Source organism: Pongo abelii, chromosome 18, assembly GCF_028885655.2.
Source record: "Pongo abelii isolate AG06213 chromosome 18, NHGRI_mPonAbe1-v2.0_pri, whole genome shotgun sequence".
Classification (NCBI taxonomy): domain Eukaryota; kingdom Metazoa; phylum Chordata; class Mammalia; order Primates; family Hominidae; genus Pongo; species Pongo abelii.
Window position 1 is genome coordinate 45,927,664 of NC_072003.2, and position 20,961 is coordinate 45,948,624.

Genomic DNA, 20,961 nt, shown 5'->3' on the forward strand with positions numbered 1-20,961 from the left:
CATTCACCTATGGAGGCCAACTTGGACCTTTGTGGCATAAGCCTAAATAGGCCAATAAGGCCATACGTGAAGTAAACATGTTCTGAAGACACACAGTCTTTCCCTTATCTTTTCTTTTTTCACTTTCAATAAGGACATGACATGACAAACGTTTTACTCTCTTCAGCTCTGCCCGTAAGGAAAACAGTAACATAAGCACAAATATGAACGGCCTCCGAGCCCTTGGCCCCAGCACTGAGGTGGTTGGGAGTGGTGGGGATTGTGGCAAAGGAAGCCTGGTCACCCTGTATACAAACAGCAACCCTTGGGAGCTCCCACACATCATTTCCACTTGGAAAGGCAGGCCCGGCATTTACTACATCTTTTACGTTTTCAAGAAAAGCCAGATATCTAGGTTTTAATGTGAAGCTTCCTAATTTCCAATGGTTAACAACAAATCCCACATTACTAAAAATAGGCAGAGTGTGGTGGCTCACACCTGTAATCCCAGCACTTTGGGAAGCTGAGGCAGCAGTATCGCTTGAGTTCAGGAGTTCAAGACCAGCCTGGGCGACATAGCAAGACCTCATCTCTACAAAAAAATTTAAAAATTAGCTGGGCATTGTGGCACACGCCTGTGGTCACAGCTTCATGGGAGGCTACAGTGGGAAGATCACTGGAGTCTGGGAGTTCAAGGCTGCAGTGAGCTGTGATCACACCACTGCACTCCAACCTGGGTGACAGAGTAAGACCTTGTCTCTAAAAAAAGTTTCAATTTAATTTAATTTTCAAAAAATTACTGAAAGTAGTATAGGTCAATTGACATACATACACCTGCAGGTCAAATCAGGCTCTCTGGCCACTGGTTTGTGACAAAGTTGCTTTGTCCTCCACATTCTGTATTGGAGGTCAAATAGCCAAGCCAGAGAAGACAGGATGACACGACCCTGGACGTGCCAGGAAGGGGAAAGGAGAGAGAGGACTTTGCCTCGAATGAAGGCTCTAAGCCCCAGCGCTGAGCCCTGGCTTGAGCCGAGGCAGCCGCCCCGCCTCTGATACTCACTACTCCATGACAAGGGTGCAGCTGTGCTTGCTCTCGAAGGCGTCATAGAGCTGGATCAGGTTCACGTGGCTGAGCTGGTTCATGATGTTGATCTCGTTCTTCACGTCCTCCTTGGGGGAACCAGAGGACAGAGGGATTTCCAAGCGAATGAGTCAGGAAGAGGAGCCAGCTGACCTCCCAAGACAGACACAGAACTCCTCATCCTTCCTTAGTTTCCTGTTCTCACACCAGGTCTCCCTGACTCAACACCCAAACCAGATTCTACAACACAAAGGGCCTGAGTGTGACCCACTCATCTCACAGACAGGAAACCTAAGGCCCAACAGGGACAGGACCTTCTTGCCCCAGGCCCCACAGGCAGCTCTACAGAGCTGTGCCTGGACACCTGCACATGGTGGGTGGGTCTGAACCCAGGGCTGTGAAGGGGACTGCCTGACTGGAGGGTGGGAATCCTGGAAAAGAGCAGGAATAAGTAGCATTTCCAGCTCAGCATGGGAGCCTGGGGGCCCTGAGGGAAGGAAAGGAATCCTGAGGCTGGCCACAGGGACCTGGCCCAGGCAGATGCCTCACCCGGTCCTTGGCGCTCTTCACTTTGATGATCTTGGCGGCCAGCGGGAGGCCTGTGGACTTCTCTGTGCACCTGTGGACCTGGCCAAACCGGCCCCTGCAGAGACACAGCCACACAGCAGGCTGAGAGCCCAGAGGCTCATCCCACACCCATCCCTGGACTTCTGGGTCGGACTCATCCACACACAGGCCATGTGGACCATCCTACATCCCAGAGTGCAGCCTGTCATCACCCCAAAACCCTGCTGGCTATCCTGAAACCTGCAAAGCAACTCTTCACCCCACACCACCCAGGCCATTCCGCATCCCAGGGAACATCCCCTCATCCCTCACCACTGAGGCCATCCTGCACCTGAAGGAACATCCCCTTCACCCCACACCACCCAGGCCATCCTGCATCCCAGGGAACATCCCTTCACCCCACACCACTGAGGCCATCCTGCACCTGAAGGAACATCCCCCTCACCGCACACCACCTGGGCCATCCTGCACCCCAGGGAACATCCCCTCACCCCACACCACCTGGGCTATCCACCCTAAAGAAGCTTCTCCTCACCCCACCTCATGTCAGCTTTCCGGCCACCTCCAGGCTGTGCCTCCCATACCCACAGGGTGCCCGCCCTCCTGAGCGTCCCCTCCCCGATGCCATGTGGGCTCTCGTGTCCTCTCAAGCTATTCTCTTTCCCCTACTCTGTGGGCCACCATGCACCCCATGCTGTACGGGATGTCCCACCCCAGCCTTGGCTCCATCAGCTCGAGAGAGAGTCATCCTGCAGCACCCACCCCAGTTCTCCAGGTGGTCCCGACCCTGCCCCATGACTCCTGCTCTAAGCCCCCCAACCAAGGCAGATGCCCACCTACCCTCCCAAGACTTCGTGCTGGCACACCTCGTAACCCGCAGAGATGGAGGTCTCCTTGACGCTCACTAACCGGTGTTCAAAAGGAGCTGGCGGGGCCGGACTGTCATCTGCTCAGGAGGCAATAAGGACCCGTGAGCCTCCTCTGTGCAGCCCACACCTCTCGGTCACCTGTGCCAGACCCACTTAGCTTTTCTTGGTCCACCAGGCCCTACGTACAGCCCTGGTATTTGAAACCTCTTCTCCAAACCATCTCAGTAGAGCCATCCATTCGGCAGAGAAGGGAGCCCGTGACAGACAGCACTCAAACCCAGGTCTCCCAGCACCCAGGACAGTGCCCTTGGCAAGGCCGAGAAGTTCTATCCAGTCTGTTCATGACGTCTACAAGGCGATCCTAGTGGATCTGTGTGGCCCACAGGAAACAGAGGGGCCACGTGGACAAGGTGATGGGGCAGTTAGTGACGCCACTATTTTTAAAGGGACTGTAAAGTCAGGGCTGTGGAAACTCGTGAGGGTGTTATGAGAAGGAGGCAGCTGGAGAAATAAACATCCACCCTCTCTCCTCTCATCCTCCATCTCCTGCCAGCTGAGCCCAACCAGAAGCTCAGCATGACAGCCCGTGATGCAGCCAGAGGGGCAGGCCCCGGGGCACAGGATTGGGGAGGGGGTGGACGGGGGATCTGTCTGCAAGGGAAATAGAGGACGGCCAGCACTTGGAAAGGTTTGCTTGTTTGTTTGTTTTTTAATGGTTTAGGGTTGTTTTATTTTAATCTTGTCCTTCAGAGGTGATATGAATACTAGAAATGTTACAGGAAATAGACTAAATGAATAAAACAGAATCTAGAACACACAGCAAGTGCAGCGGCATGAACCGGTTGTGCACCAAGGGCTGGAAGGAAGCCGGCTCGGGCTGGCGTTTGTTCAATGCTCGCCATGGGAGCACTCTGCCTGCTCTCCAACTACTGGGAACACTGACAGCGGTTCGTGGACAATTCTCAGACCAAGGAGGGTGTGACCCTAGGGCTGGAGGGGTTGAGGGCTTTTGGATCATAAGAACACACCCTGGGTCACTAGACCGGGTGGGTGGGAATGGCTGACAGTGGTCACAGACACCAATTCATGTCTTCGCTTTTTAACAGAAGCCTTCTCTCTCTCAATCCAAAATGAGACTCATGGTGGCAAGCTCAGGCGGGCAGGTGGCGGTAAGAAATCTCCCCAGTGGCCAGGAACAGCGGCTCATGCCTGCAATCCTAAAGCTCTAGGAGGCCGAGGCTGGAGGATCACTTGAACCCGGGTCAAGCCTGCAGGGGACTATGATCATGCCACTGGACTCCAGCCTGGGCAACAGAGCAAGACCCTGTCTCCAAAAAAGGAAATGTACCCAGGTGGGCCACACGTGTCCCCTCTCCCTTACCCCGCAGCCAGCCCAAGTTCAGGCCCCGCATCTCTGCGCCTTGGTCTCCAGCCCCAGGATGTACCTGGAGATGTTCCCGACTCTTGGACGCCCCCAGACTCATATGATCTACCCCTGGAAGCTACAGGAAGGCTCCCCAGGAGTAGGGGCTCCAAACTCCCTCCCCTCAGGGCTCGTGTCTAGCCAGGGAACAGCCCCACTTACCCAGAACCATGCTGCCAGCCTGGGCGCCTGGGGGCGTCCTCCTTACTGCTTCGGCTCTCACCGGAGCCCTGGCTGCACAGTCCTGCTCAGGCTCAGGGTTTCCCACCCCTGGGCTTTTGCCCTGCTGCAGGCCCAGGGCCCCAACCTTGTGGTCATTGTCATCGCTCCTGGCCAAACTTGGTCTCGTGCCAGGCTCGGCCCCAGCCCTTTGCTCCTCCTCTGCCTTCACTCCCCCGGGGCTGCTGCTCTCCTGCAGCAGGGAGAGCTCTCTGGCTCCTTCAGGGGTCTGTTCTCCGGGCTCAGTCCCAGGGGCTTGGAGGCAGCGCCCGGTCCCAGGTGGGCCCTGCTTGCCTGGCTGGGCAGCTGCTGGAGCGTCTGTGGTGAGGGTGGGTCCAAGGCTGCCCCTGCCTGTCACCAGCATCTCCCCAGGAGTACCCATCTCTTGTATGTGGATGGAGATCCTGGGGTGGGGAGAAACATGGCGCTGAGGTTAGAGGCAAGGACTCTGGAGTCAGAACAGACGTGGGTTCCAATGCCCACTGCTGCCATCATTGACAATGGCCCTGGGGCCCTGCTAGACAGGACACCAGGGCAGCAGCTGGCTTCAGTGGCAGTTGGTGCCATCAGCTCCCAGGATCCCACCGGATGAAGGTCCTGGGAAGCTTGAGAATGGACAGGGGTGAGGACAATACACCCCTGAGAACCTGCTTCTGTCCCAGGAGAACTGAGGCCTGTAGGCGGGAGGCCCGGGTCCCTCTACCTTCCCCTCGGCCCAGTTTCCCTTTCACTTAAATGATGAGAAGGAGAAACCAACTCAAACATCACACTGGAAGCCCCAGATCAGAAGTATTTGTTTAAAATCAGTCAATTCCAGCTGGGCACAGTGGCTCACACCTGTAATCCCAGTGCTTTGGGAGGCCAAGGTGGGAGGATCCCTTGAGGCCAGGAGTTTGGGACCAGCCTCGGCAATATAGCAAGACCCCATCTCTACAAAAAATAATTTTAAAAAACTTAGCCAGGAGTGGTGGTCCCAGATACTCGGGAGGCTGAGGCAAGAGGACTGCTTAAACCCAGGAGATGGAGGCTACAGTGAGCTATGATCATACCACTGCACTCCGGCCTGGGCGACACAGTGAGAGACCCTGTCTCAAAAACTAAAATAAAATAAAATCAGGCAATTCTCATAAAAGACTAGACTTTCTGTTCATCTTGAACAAACAGAAGAGCTGGCTGTGCTGGGCCCACATGCCCACGTGGTTGAGGAACAGCTCTCCACCTCAGCACAGGCCCTGCGCACCCTGGCAATGCCCCAGCTCACTTCACTCATTTTCACTGCCCAGACTCTGCAATACTAGGGTTTGTGAGCCCAGATGGAGGTGGGAAAGGCCCTCTGAGCCCCGACCTCTAGAAGGAAGGACCTTGATCCTGGCAGTCAAGTCACCCGGGAATCCAAACCCTCCCTCTCCGAGTCTCCCCAACTCTGGCTGCCTCTTAGTGGGGCTTCTTTTTGCTGGGCCACAATCCCACAGCATGGGGTCTATGTGTGTTAGGGGGTGAGGGTGACAGTGTCTGATGGGGACTGAGTCTCAGCAGGGAGGCAGGTGGCCTTGATTCTGGGCTTAGCTCTGCCAGCAGGTTGCTGGACAGCTTTGGATAAGTCTGGCCTCAGTTCTCTCCTTTGTCTTCAGGGACGGTGATACCTTACAGATGCACCAAGAGTCAACCAAGAGAGGAAGGCACAAATGCAGGGGTTCAAAAGGGCTAAAATGGCGCAACTGCTGTGGAAAACTGGAGGCTCTTCAGAAATTAAAAGTAGGATTACCGCATGTTTCAGCAACTCCACTTCTGGGTATATATCCCAGAGAATCCAAAGCAGGGTCTCCAAGAAACATCTGTGCACTCATAACTGCAGCAGCATTACTCACAACAGCCAAAAGGTGGAAGCAACCCAAATGCCCAGTGACGGATAATACATAGACAGAAGGTGGTGTCTACGCATTATATAGCACAGAATACTATTTAGCCTTAAAGAGAAGGGACGTTCTGACACATACTACAGCATCGATGGACCCTGAGGACACCGTGCTCCCCATCTCTACTAAAAATACAAAAATTAGCCCAGTGTGGTGGCACGTGCCTGTAGTCCCAGCTACTTGGGAGGCTGAGGCAGGAGAATTGCTAATCGCTTGAACCCAGGAGGTGGAGTTTGCAGTGAGTTGAGATCATGCCACTGCACTCCAGCCTGGGTGACACAGTGAGACTCCATCTCAAAAAAAAAAAAAAAAGACAAATCCTGTATGATGCCACTGATATGAGGACCCTCAAATACTCAGATTCACAGAGACAGAAAGTACAATGGTGGCTGTCAAGGGCTGAGGGGCAGGAGGTGTTAATTTAGTGGATGATGAATCTCAGTTTTGCTAGATGGAAACGTCCTGGAGATCCGTCTCACAACAACGTGAATATACTTAACATTACTGAGTGTACACTTCTAAAAGGTTAAGATGGGGCTGGGCACTGTGGCTCACACTTGTAATCCCAGCACTTTGGGAGGCTGAGGCAGGAGGATCACTTGAGGTCAGGAGTTTGAGACCAGCCTGAGCAACATAGTGGGACCTGTCTCTACAAAAAAATAAAAAATTAACCAGGCATGGTGGCACATGCCTGTAATCCCAGCTACACTGCAGGCTGAGGCGGGAGGATCACTTGAGCCCGAGAAGTGGAGGCTGAAGTGAGCTGAGATGGCACCACTGCACTCCAGCCTCGGTGACAGAGTGAGACCCTGTCTCAAAAAAAAAAAAAAAAAAAAAGGAGGGGGGGCGCTAAGATGTTAAATTTTACATTATGTGGTTTTTATCCCTATTTATTTATTTATTTATTTGCGACAAAGTCTCGGTCTTGTCCCCTAGGCTGAAGTGCAATGGCACGATCTTGGCTCACTGCAACCTCCGCCTCCCAGGTTCAAGCGATACTCCTGTCTCAGTCTCCCGAGTAGGTGGGATTACAGGCGCCCGCCACCACGCCCAGCTAATTTTTGTATTCTTAGTAGAGACGGGGTTTCACCATGTTGGCCAGGCTGGTCTTGAACTCTTGACCTCAGGTGATCCGCCCACCTCGGCCTCCCAAAGTGCTGGGATTACAAGTGTGAGCCACTGTGCCTGGACAGTTTTTATCCCAATTTTTTAAAAGAAAACAGTGAAGCCTTTCTCCAGCAGCTGAAGGCCCCGTCCCCGTGTCTGAGCTGCTGGACCTCTCTGACACACCTGTCCCTAGGTGCGTGTGACTCACTGGGTGGGAGGTAGAAATCCTTCCAACACTGTGCCTTGGGACTGGGCATGGCTCGGTAATGACAGGTAGGAAGGGAAGTGTGGCATCCACGGCAAGCCACTCCAAATCTAACTCAGGCCTCCTGCCAGACCAAGGGACACAGGAAACTGCTGCCAGTCAATGGTCAGCTGAGAAGGCCAGCAGTCATGACTTCCCTTTGGGTCTTCACTTCCAGTGGCATGGAGTGAAGCCCCTAAAGGCACTTACAAGCAGCTACTGCCACCTTCAGTACCCAAAGCTGTCTACCCGCCATGTGGCAGACTCATGGCAGGCAGTGCTGACTGGTTCCAGTTCAGTGCCTCAGTAGTCATGGCCTCAGGATCCTCTGGGTTTGTTTGTTGTTGTTGTTGTTTGTTTGAAATAGGGTCTCACTTTGTCTCCCAGGCGGGAGGGCAATGGTGTGATCATAACTCACTACAGCCTCAACCTCCTGGGCTCAAGTGATCCTCCCACCTCAGCCTCCCCAGTAGCGTGCATGGATTACAGGTGCATGCCACCATGCCCACGGTAGCCCAGCTAATTTTTGTAGAGATAAGGTCTTGCTTTGTTGCCCAGGCTGGCCTCAAGCTCCTGGGCTCAAGCGATCCTCCCGCCTCAGCCTCTCACAGTGCTGGGATCAAGGCATGAGCCACAGTGCCCAGCAGGAAACTCTGCACAGGCAGCCATGGCCCATCAGAGCTGATACTTGACTTCCAACCTATTTTCCTCAAAATACACCCATGTCTGAGGTGAGGAAGGGCAGGTAGTGATCTCCTCTCTTCCTGAGGCCACTGCAGGTCTGCTGGGCCTGAATTCAGCCAAGGGTTGAACCTGAGATAGAGAACTTTTCTTCTCTCTCAGAATCTTTTGAGGCCCCTAACAACTTCATAGACAGTTCACCCCCAGCCCCAGATTCCACATTTAGTGTCCTGGTTCCGATCCCAGGATGCCTGCCAGGAACCCCTTCCTCCAGCCTGTGAGGCCTCCTGGGAGGCTCCCATTTCCTCCTAGAACCAAGTCTGACAAATGATCTGGGCTTCTCTGCCTGTCACCACAGCAAACACAGACACCAGATCCACTCCCTGAGCCAGGCCTGGGTTCTCCATGACAGGTCAGGGCCACCCCGGGCAGGCGCAGAAGATGCTAGGAAACACCAGGTCCCTCCGAGAGAAGCCCGGGGCCACAGCACTGTTCAGCGGGGCTGCCCTGGGGACCAGGACATGCTGGGGAGGGCACGAGAGTCTGCAGATTCTTTACTCTGCTACAGACGTCTGCCGAGAGCAGGTCTTCAGGCTGCATTCTAGGGGCAGGGCAGCTGCCACGACTCCACCTCCAGGACTTCTGCGTGAGCCTCCCGAAAGCTCCTGGGGCTGACTCAGCCTGCACCCCTCTCACATTCCTGAGGGCCCTGTCCTTCTCTCCCCACCATATTATTTAGAACTTAATTAAATGCCTACTTGAGGAAGCAGGATGGTGCAGTGATTGGGGCACAGGTTCCGGAATCCGGTAACCCAGATTCAGATCCCAACTCTATGAATTCCTAGCTGTGGGGCCCTGGGCACTGGGAGCCTAAGTATTCTCATCAATGAAATGGGGATGACAACCACATTCACCTCCTGCAGATGGCTTGAGAATAAAAGGTGAACCCGGTGAAATGCCCAGCCAATGGCCAGACCGGGAGCAGGTGCTCCGTGAGCCCCATCTTTTAGCTACTGTTAGTACTGATCTAAGAGCTAGTGATTCTCAACACTGTTCCCCATTAGAACCACCTGGGGAGCATGTAAAAAACAAAAAATCTAATTCCTGAGACTCACTCCAGACCAATTCAATCAACATCTCCAGGCATCTTTATTTTCCAAACTCCCCCCAGTTATTTCTAGTGGGCAGCCGGTGGGCAGTGGTACTCTAAGCTCCCAGAGGTAGGGCCCGGGCCTCCTCCCTATTCCCCTCGCAAGAACAGCCCAGGAACATGTATGCAGTGGATGCTGCCCACGGCCGAGCTCCAGCGAGGGGCCGCAGTCCATCCCCTCCCTCACCCAGCCTGGAAGAGCTCCCCTTACCTTGGAGGTGTTTCTCCACCACTGTGGGCTGCCCTGGCCTGGGCTGGCAGCCCTGGAGGCCCTGGGCACTGGGGGCCAGGCCCTGGAGTCAGCCTCGTGCCTTCCTCTAAGGGCTCAGGGTCAGGCCTGCTGGACGATGCTCCTTGTCCTGCACCTGGTGCAACCTCCAGGCTCGGGGAGACCACATTGACCCTGCCGGGTGCTGGAGCCAATTCCAGGCCAGTCCTGAGGTTCTCGCTGGGTGTCTCAGGAGCCTTGGCTTCCCCCTTTGTGGGCAGGGGCAGGTGGCCGGGGAATGCCTGAGCTGGGCCAGGAACACCATCTCCCTGGCCTGGTGAGACCACTGCCTGGGCGGGGTCAGCTCCCAGCCCTGACGCTCTGATGGGGGGCAGCCTCTCCACTGTCCCCTCCAGCACGTCCGCCTTCTGGCTCTCTACAGGAAAACAGGCAGGACAAAAATGCACTCCCATTGGAGGAGTCTGCCACAAAGATACTGCAAGGAATCTGCACAAGGCCATTCAGTGCTCAGTTTATAATAGCCAAAGACTGGAAGCAACCCAAATGAAAGGGGCTGGTCGACTAAACCATGATGCATCCAACAAGGAGTGTGGCACAGCCATGAAAAAGGAGAAATTAATATCTCTATGGAAGCCTGGGCAACACAATGAAAGCTTGCCTCTACTAAAAATAAAAATTTTTAAATGAGTTGGGCATGGTCACGTGTGCCTGCAGTCCCAGCTACTTGGGAGGCTGAGGCAGGAGGATTGAGCACAGTAGATAGAGGCTGCAGTGAGCCATATTCACGCCACTTGCACTCCAGCCTGGGCAACAGAGTGAGACCCTGTCTCAAAAAAACAATCTCTAAGCACAGCTATGGAGTGATCTCTGGATATACTGTAAGTGAACGAAAGCAAGGTGGAGAATGGTGTGTCTGGCATCCTGTTTCTCTAAGAAGGGAGCATGTGTGAGTGTGCATGTGTGCACATGTGCACATAACCACTGATCATGTTGTCTAGTTAGACTGGACCTCAAGGGAAAGAAAAGACAAAAGTTTTTTAAATGGTTACTTACATATCAGGGGAGGACGCAGGGTGCAGAGAACAAAAGTAGAAGACAGACTTCTCTTTTATTTATTTTTTATTTTTGAGACAGAGTCTTGCTCTTGTCACCCAGGCTGGAGTGCAGTGGTGTGATCTTGGCTCACTGCAACCTCCACCTCCCTGGTTCAAGCGATTCTCCTGCCTCAGCCTCCTGAGTAGCTGGGATTACAGGCACATGCCACCATGCCCAGTTAATTTTTGTATTTTTAGTAGAGACAGTATTTCACCATGTTGGCCAGGCTGGTCTCGAACTCCTAACCTCTGGTGATCCGCCCACCTCAGCCTCCCAAAGTGCTGGGATTACAGGTGTGAGCCACCATGCCCAGCCTCTTATTTTTAAGTAAAAAAAATTTTCATAGTGATGGAGTCTCACTATGTTGCCCAGGCTGGTCTCAAACTCCTGGGCTCAAATGACTCCTGCCTTGGCCTCCCAAATTGCTGGGATTACAGGAATGGACCATTGCACCTGGCCTCTAGACTTCTCTTAATACACATTGTTTTGTCTATTTGACTTTGGAATCACGTAAATATCATGCAAAATTATACAAGAAAATTAAAGGTTAAGAAAGTAATCCATAAATATTTAAAGCATTTGAGTAACAAGTTGGTGGCATAGCCTGCACAGAAAGGTACTACAGTTGGCCCTTGAGCAACACAGGTTTGAACTGCACGGGTTCACTTAGATGTAGATTTTCTTCCTCCTCTGCCACTAAGACAGCAAGACCAACCCCTCACCTTCTTCGTCCTCCTCAGCCTACTCAATGTGAAAATGACAAGAATGAAGACCCACTTCCACTGAATGAATAGGGAATACATTTTATCTTCCTTGTGATCATCGTAATAACATTTTCTTTTCTTTAGCTTACTCTAAGAATACCATATTTAACAAGCATATGTTAATTGCTTATTTACGTTATCAGCAAGACTTCCAGTCAACAGTAGGCTATTAGTAGTTAAATTTTGGAAGATTCAAAAATTATACTTGAATTTTCAACTGTGCAGAAAGTCAGTTCCCCAACCCCGAGTTGTGCAAGGGTCAACTGTATTCCAGGTGGTTTTGAAACGCAGCAATTGACTATGTGTCTCTGGTGGGATATATATGACAAAAAACCCTGCAAAAAAAAAAGAAGCTTTGACAGTTGCCCAGGAATCATACTGTGGGCCATGTTGTTGGGGCCTTTATTCTGAAGCTGTTGTGTCTGCAATGTCAGATAAAGCAAATGGGATCCCACTCACCTTCCCCAGGCTCCCTGGCATCAGACTGCACCCCACTGGCGCTCAGCACATGCTTTGGTTTTGCTCCCTCTTCTTCTACTCGCTCTTTGTTCTAAAATAACAACCATAAAAAATGTCATCATTATCATCAACATTGCCATTCAGGCCACAGACATTTGCTTAGCACCTCCCCCTTGTTTAAGATAAGGGCATTTAGGTTATTTCACACAGTCTCACAGTAACATTGGAGAGTAGATACTGCAATTATCACTTTAGAGAGAAGGACACTGAGGCCTTCCCAACGTCATAAAATTTAAAAGAGGAGGCACCCAGCTTCACACCCAGAACCACCTCCTTTTCCAGGGCTTCACCATATTCCGCATAAGGGATGAACCCAGCCCCTGATACAGGGTTCAAAATAGGCTGGACCCCAAAAGACTTAGACTAGAGATGGAAAATAATCATTTAAAAATATATACATATATATTTGTGTGTGTGTGTGTGTGTGTGTGTGTGTTTGTGTGTGTGTGTGAGACACGGTCTTGCTCTGTCATCCAGGCTGCAGTGCAATGGCACAATCTCAGCTCACTGCAACCGCTGCCTCCCAGGTTCAAACGATCCTCCCAGCTCAGCCTCCCGAGTAGCTGGAACTACAGGCATGGGCCACCATGCCCGGCTAATTTTTGTATTTTTAGTAGAGACAGGGTTTCACCATGTTGGCCAGGCTGGTCTCAAGCTCCTGGACTCAAGCTACCCTCCCTCCTCAGCCTCCCAAAGTGCTGGGATTACAGGTGTGAGCTACCACGCCCGGCCAGAGATGGAAAATAATCTTAATATGCCAACCCAGATCAATTGGTTATGGCTACTACAGCATTGGTTTCAGTTGAATTCTGAAGTCAAATCCATGCTTAGGGGAAAACAGTGCCAAGGTCAATTAGTAATGTGTGCCTGGGAGCTGGGTTGAGGGATCCCATGGTCACCTCTTTACAGTGTAGCAGTGTAGCCAGGGGCATGGACTCTGGAGCCAGCCATGCTGGGTTTGAACCCCACCTTCAACACTTGGCCAAGATCCTTAAATTCCCTGCATCTCACTTTCCTCATCTGTAAATGGGGATAATCATGTTATCAGCCTTGTAGAGTCAGTGGGAGGATTTGGGAGTAATGTGCAAATGTCCTAGAAGTGTGCCCGGCACATAGTGGGTGCTCAATAGCTCTGCTGATTTTGTCCTGCCAGGAACCAAGAGCTATCAGTGTTAAATGAGCCCAGTGTAAGGAACTGGCCCAGAGAAGCTCTCAGAAGCTTTTCCTTAAATCCAAAGGGTCCACACCAGACCAGTGCCTGGCCTGCCCATGCTTTCACCCATAAAACAGCCCAAAGCCCTCAGTATGCTTAGCTAGTCCACACTCAAGCAAATATTTCCAGATGGTCTGACCTCTTGCTGGGTCCTCATGCAAGAGCATGGTGCTTCTGGGGGTTTGGACCCTTCGGTGAAGTCCCTAAGATGAATCCTGGCACATGTTACAGCAGCAGTGCCAGCCACAGCCCAGAGCCTTCCTGGGCCCCCAGGCATAAGGCACTCACCAGTCTCCGGGCTTCTGTGGCCAAGGCAAGAGAGGCCCCTGTATCAGTGAGTGCCTTATGCCTGGGGGCCCAGCCAGGGCCTTCCCCTGCCTTGCCACAGAAGCCCTTAATTAGAAGCCCAGAGGCCAAAAACAGCTCAGGACATATTTTGTTGGGCTTGCACTTTTTTTTTTTTTTTTTTTTTTGAGACAGGGTCTCGCTCTGTTGTCCAGACTGGAGTGCAGTGGTTGGATCCCAGCTCACTGCAGCCTCGACCTTCCAGGATTAAGTGACCCTCTCACCTCAGCCTCACGAGTAGCTGGGACTACAGGCACGTGCCACCACCTCCAGCTAATTGTTGGTTGATGTTGTTTTATAGAGACAAGGTACTCACTTTGTTACCCAGGTTTAAATTTTTCAATTTGTTCCCAACTTTTAAAATCTATGAGATTTTTACAGTTAGGATCCCTTTTGGGGTGACAGAATTGTTTCCCATTTTTACTGTGGTGATGATGACACGGATGGAAACATTTGTGGAGCTATATATTTGAAATGTGCATAGTTTGTGTGTATGTGCAGTTTCTTATATGTAAATTATACCATCATAATTATTATGTAATTACTATACCTTAATAAACTCACTAGAAAAAAAAATCTAAGTTCCCAGCTTTTCTTAAAAAATCTGAGGATGGCGGGGCGTGGTAGCTCACGCCTGTAATCCCAGCACTTTGGGAGGCCGAGGAGGGTGTATCACATGAGGTCAGGAGTTCAAGACCAGCCTGGCCAACAGGGTGAAACCCTGTCTCTACAAAAATACAAAAATTAGCCAAGCGTGGTGACAGGCACCTGTAATCCCAGCAAAAAAACAAAACAAAAAAAACACACACACACAGAAAAAAACCTGAAGATCTGGCAACTCTAGGCCAAGATGGCAAAACTCGGCTAGGGCAGTCCCCCTCTAAGCAAGGCACCACAGCTGTCCCAAATGTCTCCCCAAACCTAAGGTGGTGGTTCCACAGTTTGTCTACATCGTGCCCACTCCTCTCAATTACTACCTGCTCATTACTTTGCGATTCCAGGACACCAAGCTTTGACCTCTGAACAGTAAGGACATAGCACATGGAGAACACACAGCCCAGCACCTGGCGTGGGGGAGGCACTTCATCAAAACTGCTCACTGCCGCTGTCACCATGATCACCAGAGTCATCAATGTGGCCCAGATCTCCTGCTCAGCAGACAGCTCCCCCTTATCCTTCTTCAGGCTCTGTCCTGCCGCCCCCGGAGCTGGGGGAACTGGAGGCATGAAACAGACCTCCTCCTCTTTCACCCACTGGCAGAAAGGGACTTGGACAGACTGTCCTTTAGCAGACCTTGTTGGGCTCAAACTGTCCTCTCCTTCCCTCATCTTTAGGGTAGGCAGGCGCGTGTGTACGCACCCCCCACCCCCAGCTGGGTGCTGTCTTCAGGGCTCAGCCTTCTAGTCCCTGCCGTTTCTGTGCTTCCTCACACACCATTCTAGAGGACTGGTGCCTCTGAACACATATGCCTGGGGCTGTTTTCCAGGAGACCGCACCTGGCTTCCAGGGATCAACGAATTCACTGCTGGAACCAAATGAAGTGCCGCTGGGGACTTCTGAAGATCTCAGGAGGACCTTCACAAAGTCCTGGCACAATTTTCAAATTTAACCGCCAGTGCTAGGATTTAATTCCATTCCACAGATGGTCGCCATGCCCCACTCTCCCAGGAAACACAGTCCCCAAGAAGCCTCCATAATGCACGGCGTTCAGCACTGACGATGTGTTTAGCAGCTGTGGCTGTTTCTCAGTTCACCGCTCATTCTCTGAGCCCTTCCTGCAAGACCTGCCCTGGCCTCAGAACACGGAGGGAAGCAGAGGCTTCCTGTCATGGGCCAATCAGCAGCCGACAGCCTGATGGGGAGACTGGACCAAACCTAAAGACATTCCTAACATGTTTATTAAACGCCAGGGCCAGGGGAGAGATCTAGCAAGTTCCAGTGGGGCAGGACAGACGGGAAATGGCACAAGAACTCAGAAAAGAGGAAGTTCTATGACTTCCCTGACCCAGAAATGCCTTCATGCAACATGTATAACAGCTAATTTCATTAATACATGAAGTGCTCTTACAAATCAATAAGAAAAAGGCAAAAAAACAAAATAGGAAAGAGGGGGAAAAGATACAAGCAGGCAGTTCACAGAAAATACAAAAGGTTTCAAACCTGAACATCAAATACAAGTGATGTTCAGTCTTCTAGTAAAATAAATATAAATCAAAACTATGAGACATATTAGTCTAGCTTTGGTTATATTTGAAATTTTCCATAATAAAAACCTAATTTTTTTTCATAAGTTCAAAAGGTTAGCTTTAAGAGACATATAAATAATTGTCTTATCTGGGTCTGATACAAATACTGTAAATTTTATTTTATTTTATTTTATGTTTGTGAGACAGGGTCTCACTCTGTCACCCAGGCTGGAGTGCAGTGGTGCAATCTTGGCTCACTGCAACCTCCACCTCCCGGGTTCAAGCGATTCTTCTGCCCCCTCCCGTGTAGCAGGGACTACAGGCACACACCTCCATGCCCGGCTAATTTTTGTATTTTTAGTAGAGACCGCGATTTCACCATATTGGCCAGACTAGTCTCGAACTCCTGACCTCGTGATCTGCCCACCGTGGCCTCCCAAAGTGCTGGAATTACAGGCGTGAGCCACCACACCCAGCTTTTTTTTTTTTCTTTTAAGATGGAGTTTTTGCTCTTGTTGCCCAGGCTGGAGTATGGTGGTGCAGTCTTGGCTCACTGCAACCTCCAACCTCCTGGGTTCAAGCAATTCTCCTGCCTCAGCCTCCCGAGTAGCTGGCATTACAGTCATGTGCCACCATGCCCAGCTAATTTTTGTATTTCTATTAAAGACAGGGTTTCAGCATGTTGGCCAGGCTGGTCTCGAACTCCTGACCTCACGTGATTCCCCCCGCCTCAGCCTCCCAAAGTGCTGGGATTACAGGCTTGAGCCACCTCGCCCGGCCTAAAATATTTTTAAAATATAAGATAATCAGGGAAATTTGAACACCGAACTTCAGTAATACTAAAAAGTTATCATTCGGCCCAGTGCAGTGGCTCGTGCCTATAATCCCAACACTTCAGGAGGCTGAGGCAGGAGGATTGCTTGAGCCCAGGAGTTCCAGACCAGCCTGGGCAATGTAGTGAGACCCTGTCTCTAAATAAAAATAAATAAACAAAGTTATTCACTTTTTTAGGTGTGATGATAGTATCAAGATTATGTTTTTTAAAAGAGCCCTTATCTTTTTGCTACAAATGCTAAAACATTTATGAAAGAAATGATCCAAAATCTCAGATTTCGTTAAAATAATCTGAAGGGGGAAGTGGGTGGGGAAAAGAGAAAAAAAAAAAAAAAGCACAATAATTTCCCATTTTCATTTACCAGAAAGGCAAAGAATCAAAAGCATTCCCACACCTTGATGGTAGGAGACTGATTTGGAGTAACTTCTTTGAAGGCTGACTTGCCTTTATGTGTACAAATTTACCATTTGGCTTGGCATTTCCACTGCCGGGAGTGTATCATGCAGATAAACTCACACTTGTGTTCAGTGACATACATCTATGGATATTCACTGCATCATTATTTATAGTTGCTAAAAATGAGAAACAATAGAAACAAATGAGGATCTGGGCTGGTTAACAACTGAAGACACAGCCCCCAAAGGGAGTACGCGGATATATTCATAACGATATGAACATCAATCAATGCCCAAAATATATTAAGTAAAAAATTAGAAATCAGGGCCAGGACAATGTGAATAACATTTGAATTAAAATAAAACAATTCTGCCAGGAGCGGTGACTCACACCTGTAATCCCAGCACTTTGGGAGGCCGAAGCAGGCAGATCACTTGAGGTCAGGAGTTCAAGACCAGCCTGGCTAACATGGTGAAACCCCATCTCTACTAAAAATACAAAAAAAATTAGCTGGGCATGGTGGTGGGCGTCTGTAATCCCAGCTACTCAGGAGGCTGAGACAGGAGAATCGCTTGAACCCGGGAGATGGAGGTTGCAGTCAGTCGAGATCGTGCCATTGAACTCCAGGGGTGACAGAGCGAAGCTCCGTCTCAAAAACAAAACAAAAACAACAAAGCAATTCTGGTGCTACAGATTGTGGGAAAAACAAAACAAAACAAAAGGGTGCTGTGGATACCAAGGTGCTTGTAGACACAGCCTCTATCTGGAAGGATTCAAAGGAAATCAGAACCCACGCTTGTCTATGGGGCAGGGTATTGGTGTTCTGGGGCCTGGGGGATGGAATAGGAAGGAGATGTATGCTCTTTACTCTACATGATATTTTTTACTATGTGCATATTAATTTTGTTAAAGCTATTGATTAGATCTATTTTATTATTTACAGTCATGACTCTGTATCTGCTGGGGATTGGTTCCTGGGACCCCTCCACACCAAAATCTATGGCTGCTCAAGTCCCTGATATAAAATGTCATGGTATTTGCATGTAACCTACACACATCCTCCCATACACTTTAAATCACCTCTAGATTGCTTATAATACCTAATACAATGTAGACGCTATATGACTAGTTGTTATACTATTGTATAACAACTGTATTATTATTTGGAGAATAATGACAAGAAAGAAAAACCTGTACATGCTCAGTACGGACACACCATCATAGGACTAACTACATTTTGATCCAAGATTTGATTGAATCTGCAGATGTAGAACCCACAAATATGGAGGGCTGACTATAATTAGATTAAATTTCTTTATTTTTTTAAGAGACAGGGCCTCACTCTGTGGCCCAGGCTGGAGTACACTGGCACAAACATAGCTCCATTGAAGGCCTCCATTTCCAGGACTCAAACAATTCTCCCACCTTAGCCTCCCGAGTAGCTGGGACTACAGGTATGTGTCACAATGCCTGGCAAATTTTTTTTTTTTTTTTGTAGAGATGGCGTCTTACTATGTTGCCTAGGCTGGTCTCAAACTCCTGGCCTCAAGCAATCCTCCCACCTCGGCCTCCCAAAGCACTAGGATTACAGGTGTGAGCCACTGCACCCAGCATAATTTTATTTTTTAAAGCCGGGCTTGGTTAGGGTCACACTGCCCTGCAGGGCAAGCCCTCAGAAAAGGCACCGTGCAGACAGCGGGGGCTAGGGAGAGGGGCAGCTCTGAGAGGAGCTGCAGGGCAGGGAGGGGAAGGGGCAGCAGGGGAGCTCTGGCCTGGTGCGGGGACGGGAGGCATGCTCCTGTCCTCGGCAGCTGACACAGAATCAAGCACAGACCCCTTTGACCCCAGCTCATCTCTTGCCAGAGGCTGGTGAGTCACTGCAGGGGTCTGAAATGGTGGCTCCAGGTTGTCTGAGTGTTGCTAAGTGGCTGACCCCTAGCTGTCCCCAAACAGGGTGTTCCCTCTACAGACCTCACCCCCCATATCCTTCTCCCAGCGGCCAAGCTTCCATTAGCCTGCAGGATTGATTATGCAACTCAGGAACAGCCGCTCCCAGGAATGCCACCCTCCACCCCCAGGCTCCAGCTCCTGCCTGCTGTCCCCCTGGGTCACTGTCAACACTCGTCTCCCCACAGGCAGCTGCACTCTCCACCCCCTCTGGAGCTAAGCTCAAGGTTGGGGACAGGAGGTGGCGGGTGGGTTTCTGAGCAGGGCTCCATCAGGACAGACTGGCCACTCCTGCCTGTCCCACCCCATGTGTGAAGAAGCGGAAGGGCAGTCACGGGGGTGTCAGAGAAGTGTGTGGTCCTCTGTCCCGAACTGCCAGCGTGTGCCCCACAGCTAGGTTCCCTGGAGCTGCCAAGACCCTGCAGTCCTGGCCAGAGCCCCGCTTCTTCCCTTCCCTGGGGAGAATGGCAGGCAGTGTCCTGACTGGAAATCCACCTATGACCTGTAAGTTTCCAGCTCTCCTTTTCCCCATCAACAGGTCACACAGGAAGGGGACACCATGCCTCCAGCTCTCCAAACACTGGCTGCCTGGCCAGTCTCCCACCAGGGCCGGGGCCTCCCATCCAGCCAGGGCAGGGAAGCAGGAACCAACCTCCTCAGGGCTGTCACCTGGGCTGCCTCTCCTCCAGGGGACACGCCCCTGCATGAGGAAATCCGCCACCTTCGATTTCTGGAACGTGGCCCCCACCAAAGCGATGGCCCTGTCCACCGCAGCCACCATCCTGAAGAGGGCCTCCAGCCTGGCACCATGCTGGGCCGCATCCTGCTGCATGGCCCTCACCAGCTCCAGGACCTCGGGCCACCCGGCCTGGGTGTCAACGCGGAGAACCCCGTCAGTCCCGCCCGGGCCCGGTGCCCGGGAGGCCTCCAGCCTGTGCAGGCCCCGCTCCAGGTGGCCCATGTCTCGGCACATGCTCTGCAACTTCTCTGTGACATCTTCTTGGAAGTGCAGGAGCTGGTCCACCTTCTCATTCAGCATGTTCAGCTTTTTGTCCATGGTGGTTAAGCAGGCCTTGCCCAACCCTGGCAGCCCCCCGTGCCCCAGACTCTCCTTGGAGGTTCCTGACATGCTGGTGCAGGCTTGACCAGGGCAAGAGCGGGTAATGAGGAGAGGCACAGACCCCTGGTTCTCACTCAGGCGGTGGTGTCTGCAAGGTCATTGTCCTCCGTAGCTGACAGCCTCCTGGCAGCACCAACCTCCACGATGGCCTGGGCTGTGTGAGGAGCGCAGAGGCCCGGGTTCTTCCTGTGCCTTTGCTTTGCTTATCTCCCACCCTATACGGGCCTGTGAGTGACAGGCCGAGGTCGGCCCAGGCCCTTCTCCTTGGGGCCCCTTTGACATCACGGCAGCATTTAACATTCCTCTCTGAGAGGCTGCTGATGGGCAAATATGTTAAGAATCTGCCCAGAGCCGGCAGGGTTCGTTCAACTAATGGTTCGGAGGAAAGGAAAGGGTCCTTTGGAGAATGGCACCTGCCAGCTGGGCTCCAGGAGGGATCCCAGGGCAGAGGAAGGTCCTTAGAGACCCAGAGCCCTGAGGCCACACACATCAGAGTCACAATAAAAAGCAAGACCAAGACAGAAAGGAATGTGAGACCACTCAGCAAAGTTGTGACTTTTGCCATGATGAAAATTTTGATGCTTCTGCAAATTTAAAACAAACTTCAGGTGCCCCTACTACACCAGCGTTCAGAACATGTGTTTAGACTGTCTGTGGGGTGGCCGGCAGGTCCCTCCCCACCAGAGCCCTCAGTCACTAGTCCCTTGTACCTAAAAATAGAACTGAGGGCAATGGCCCTGGCCACCTGCCAAGTGCTGTCCCAAGGGCCATGTTCTTCACAGGGCCCTCAGGGGGACACTCACCAGAGACACCTGCTCCCCCAATAACAACTATGCAGGTATCAGACATGCAATTTCCATACTGAAACAGACTCAGCAGGGACCCAGAGCACAACAGGCCTGTGTTTCCTGTGGTTTACAAACGTTTTTACCTTAGAAGCCCTTGGTTCAAATAAAACGTTTTACAGACGTATCAGTCAATAAAGCAGACACAAGCAGAGACACTAAGGTTACCCCCGAGGTGGGGCACAGGGAGTCCCTCAAAGTCCCAAGGACGCCACGGAGCAGTCTGAC

At 51.3% G+C, this 20,961-nt stretch overlaps 1 protein-coding gene across 1 annotated transcript in view; it reads right to left on the reverse strand.

Annotated features, from left to right (window-relative positions):
- MYLK3 (myosin light chain kinase 3) overlaps positions 1-20,049 on the reverse strand; it is a 40,445-nt gene extending 20,396 nt beyond the window's left edge. Inside the window, 7 exon segments of the mRNA NM_001131598.2 lie at positions 1,043-1,152; positions 1,613-1,706; positions 2,471-2,576; positions 4,085-4,545; positions 9,451-9,883; positions 11,787-11,877; positions 19,421-20,049. Coding sequence (NP_001125070.1) covers positions 1,043-1,152; positions 1,613-1,706; positions 2,471-2,576; positions 4,085-4,545; positions 9,451-9,883; positions 11,787-11,877; positions 19,421-19,897 — 1,772 coding nt within the window. The 5' untranslated portion in view covers positions 19,898-20,049.
- Positions 20,050-20,961: the final 912 nt, after the last annotated feature.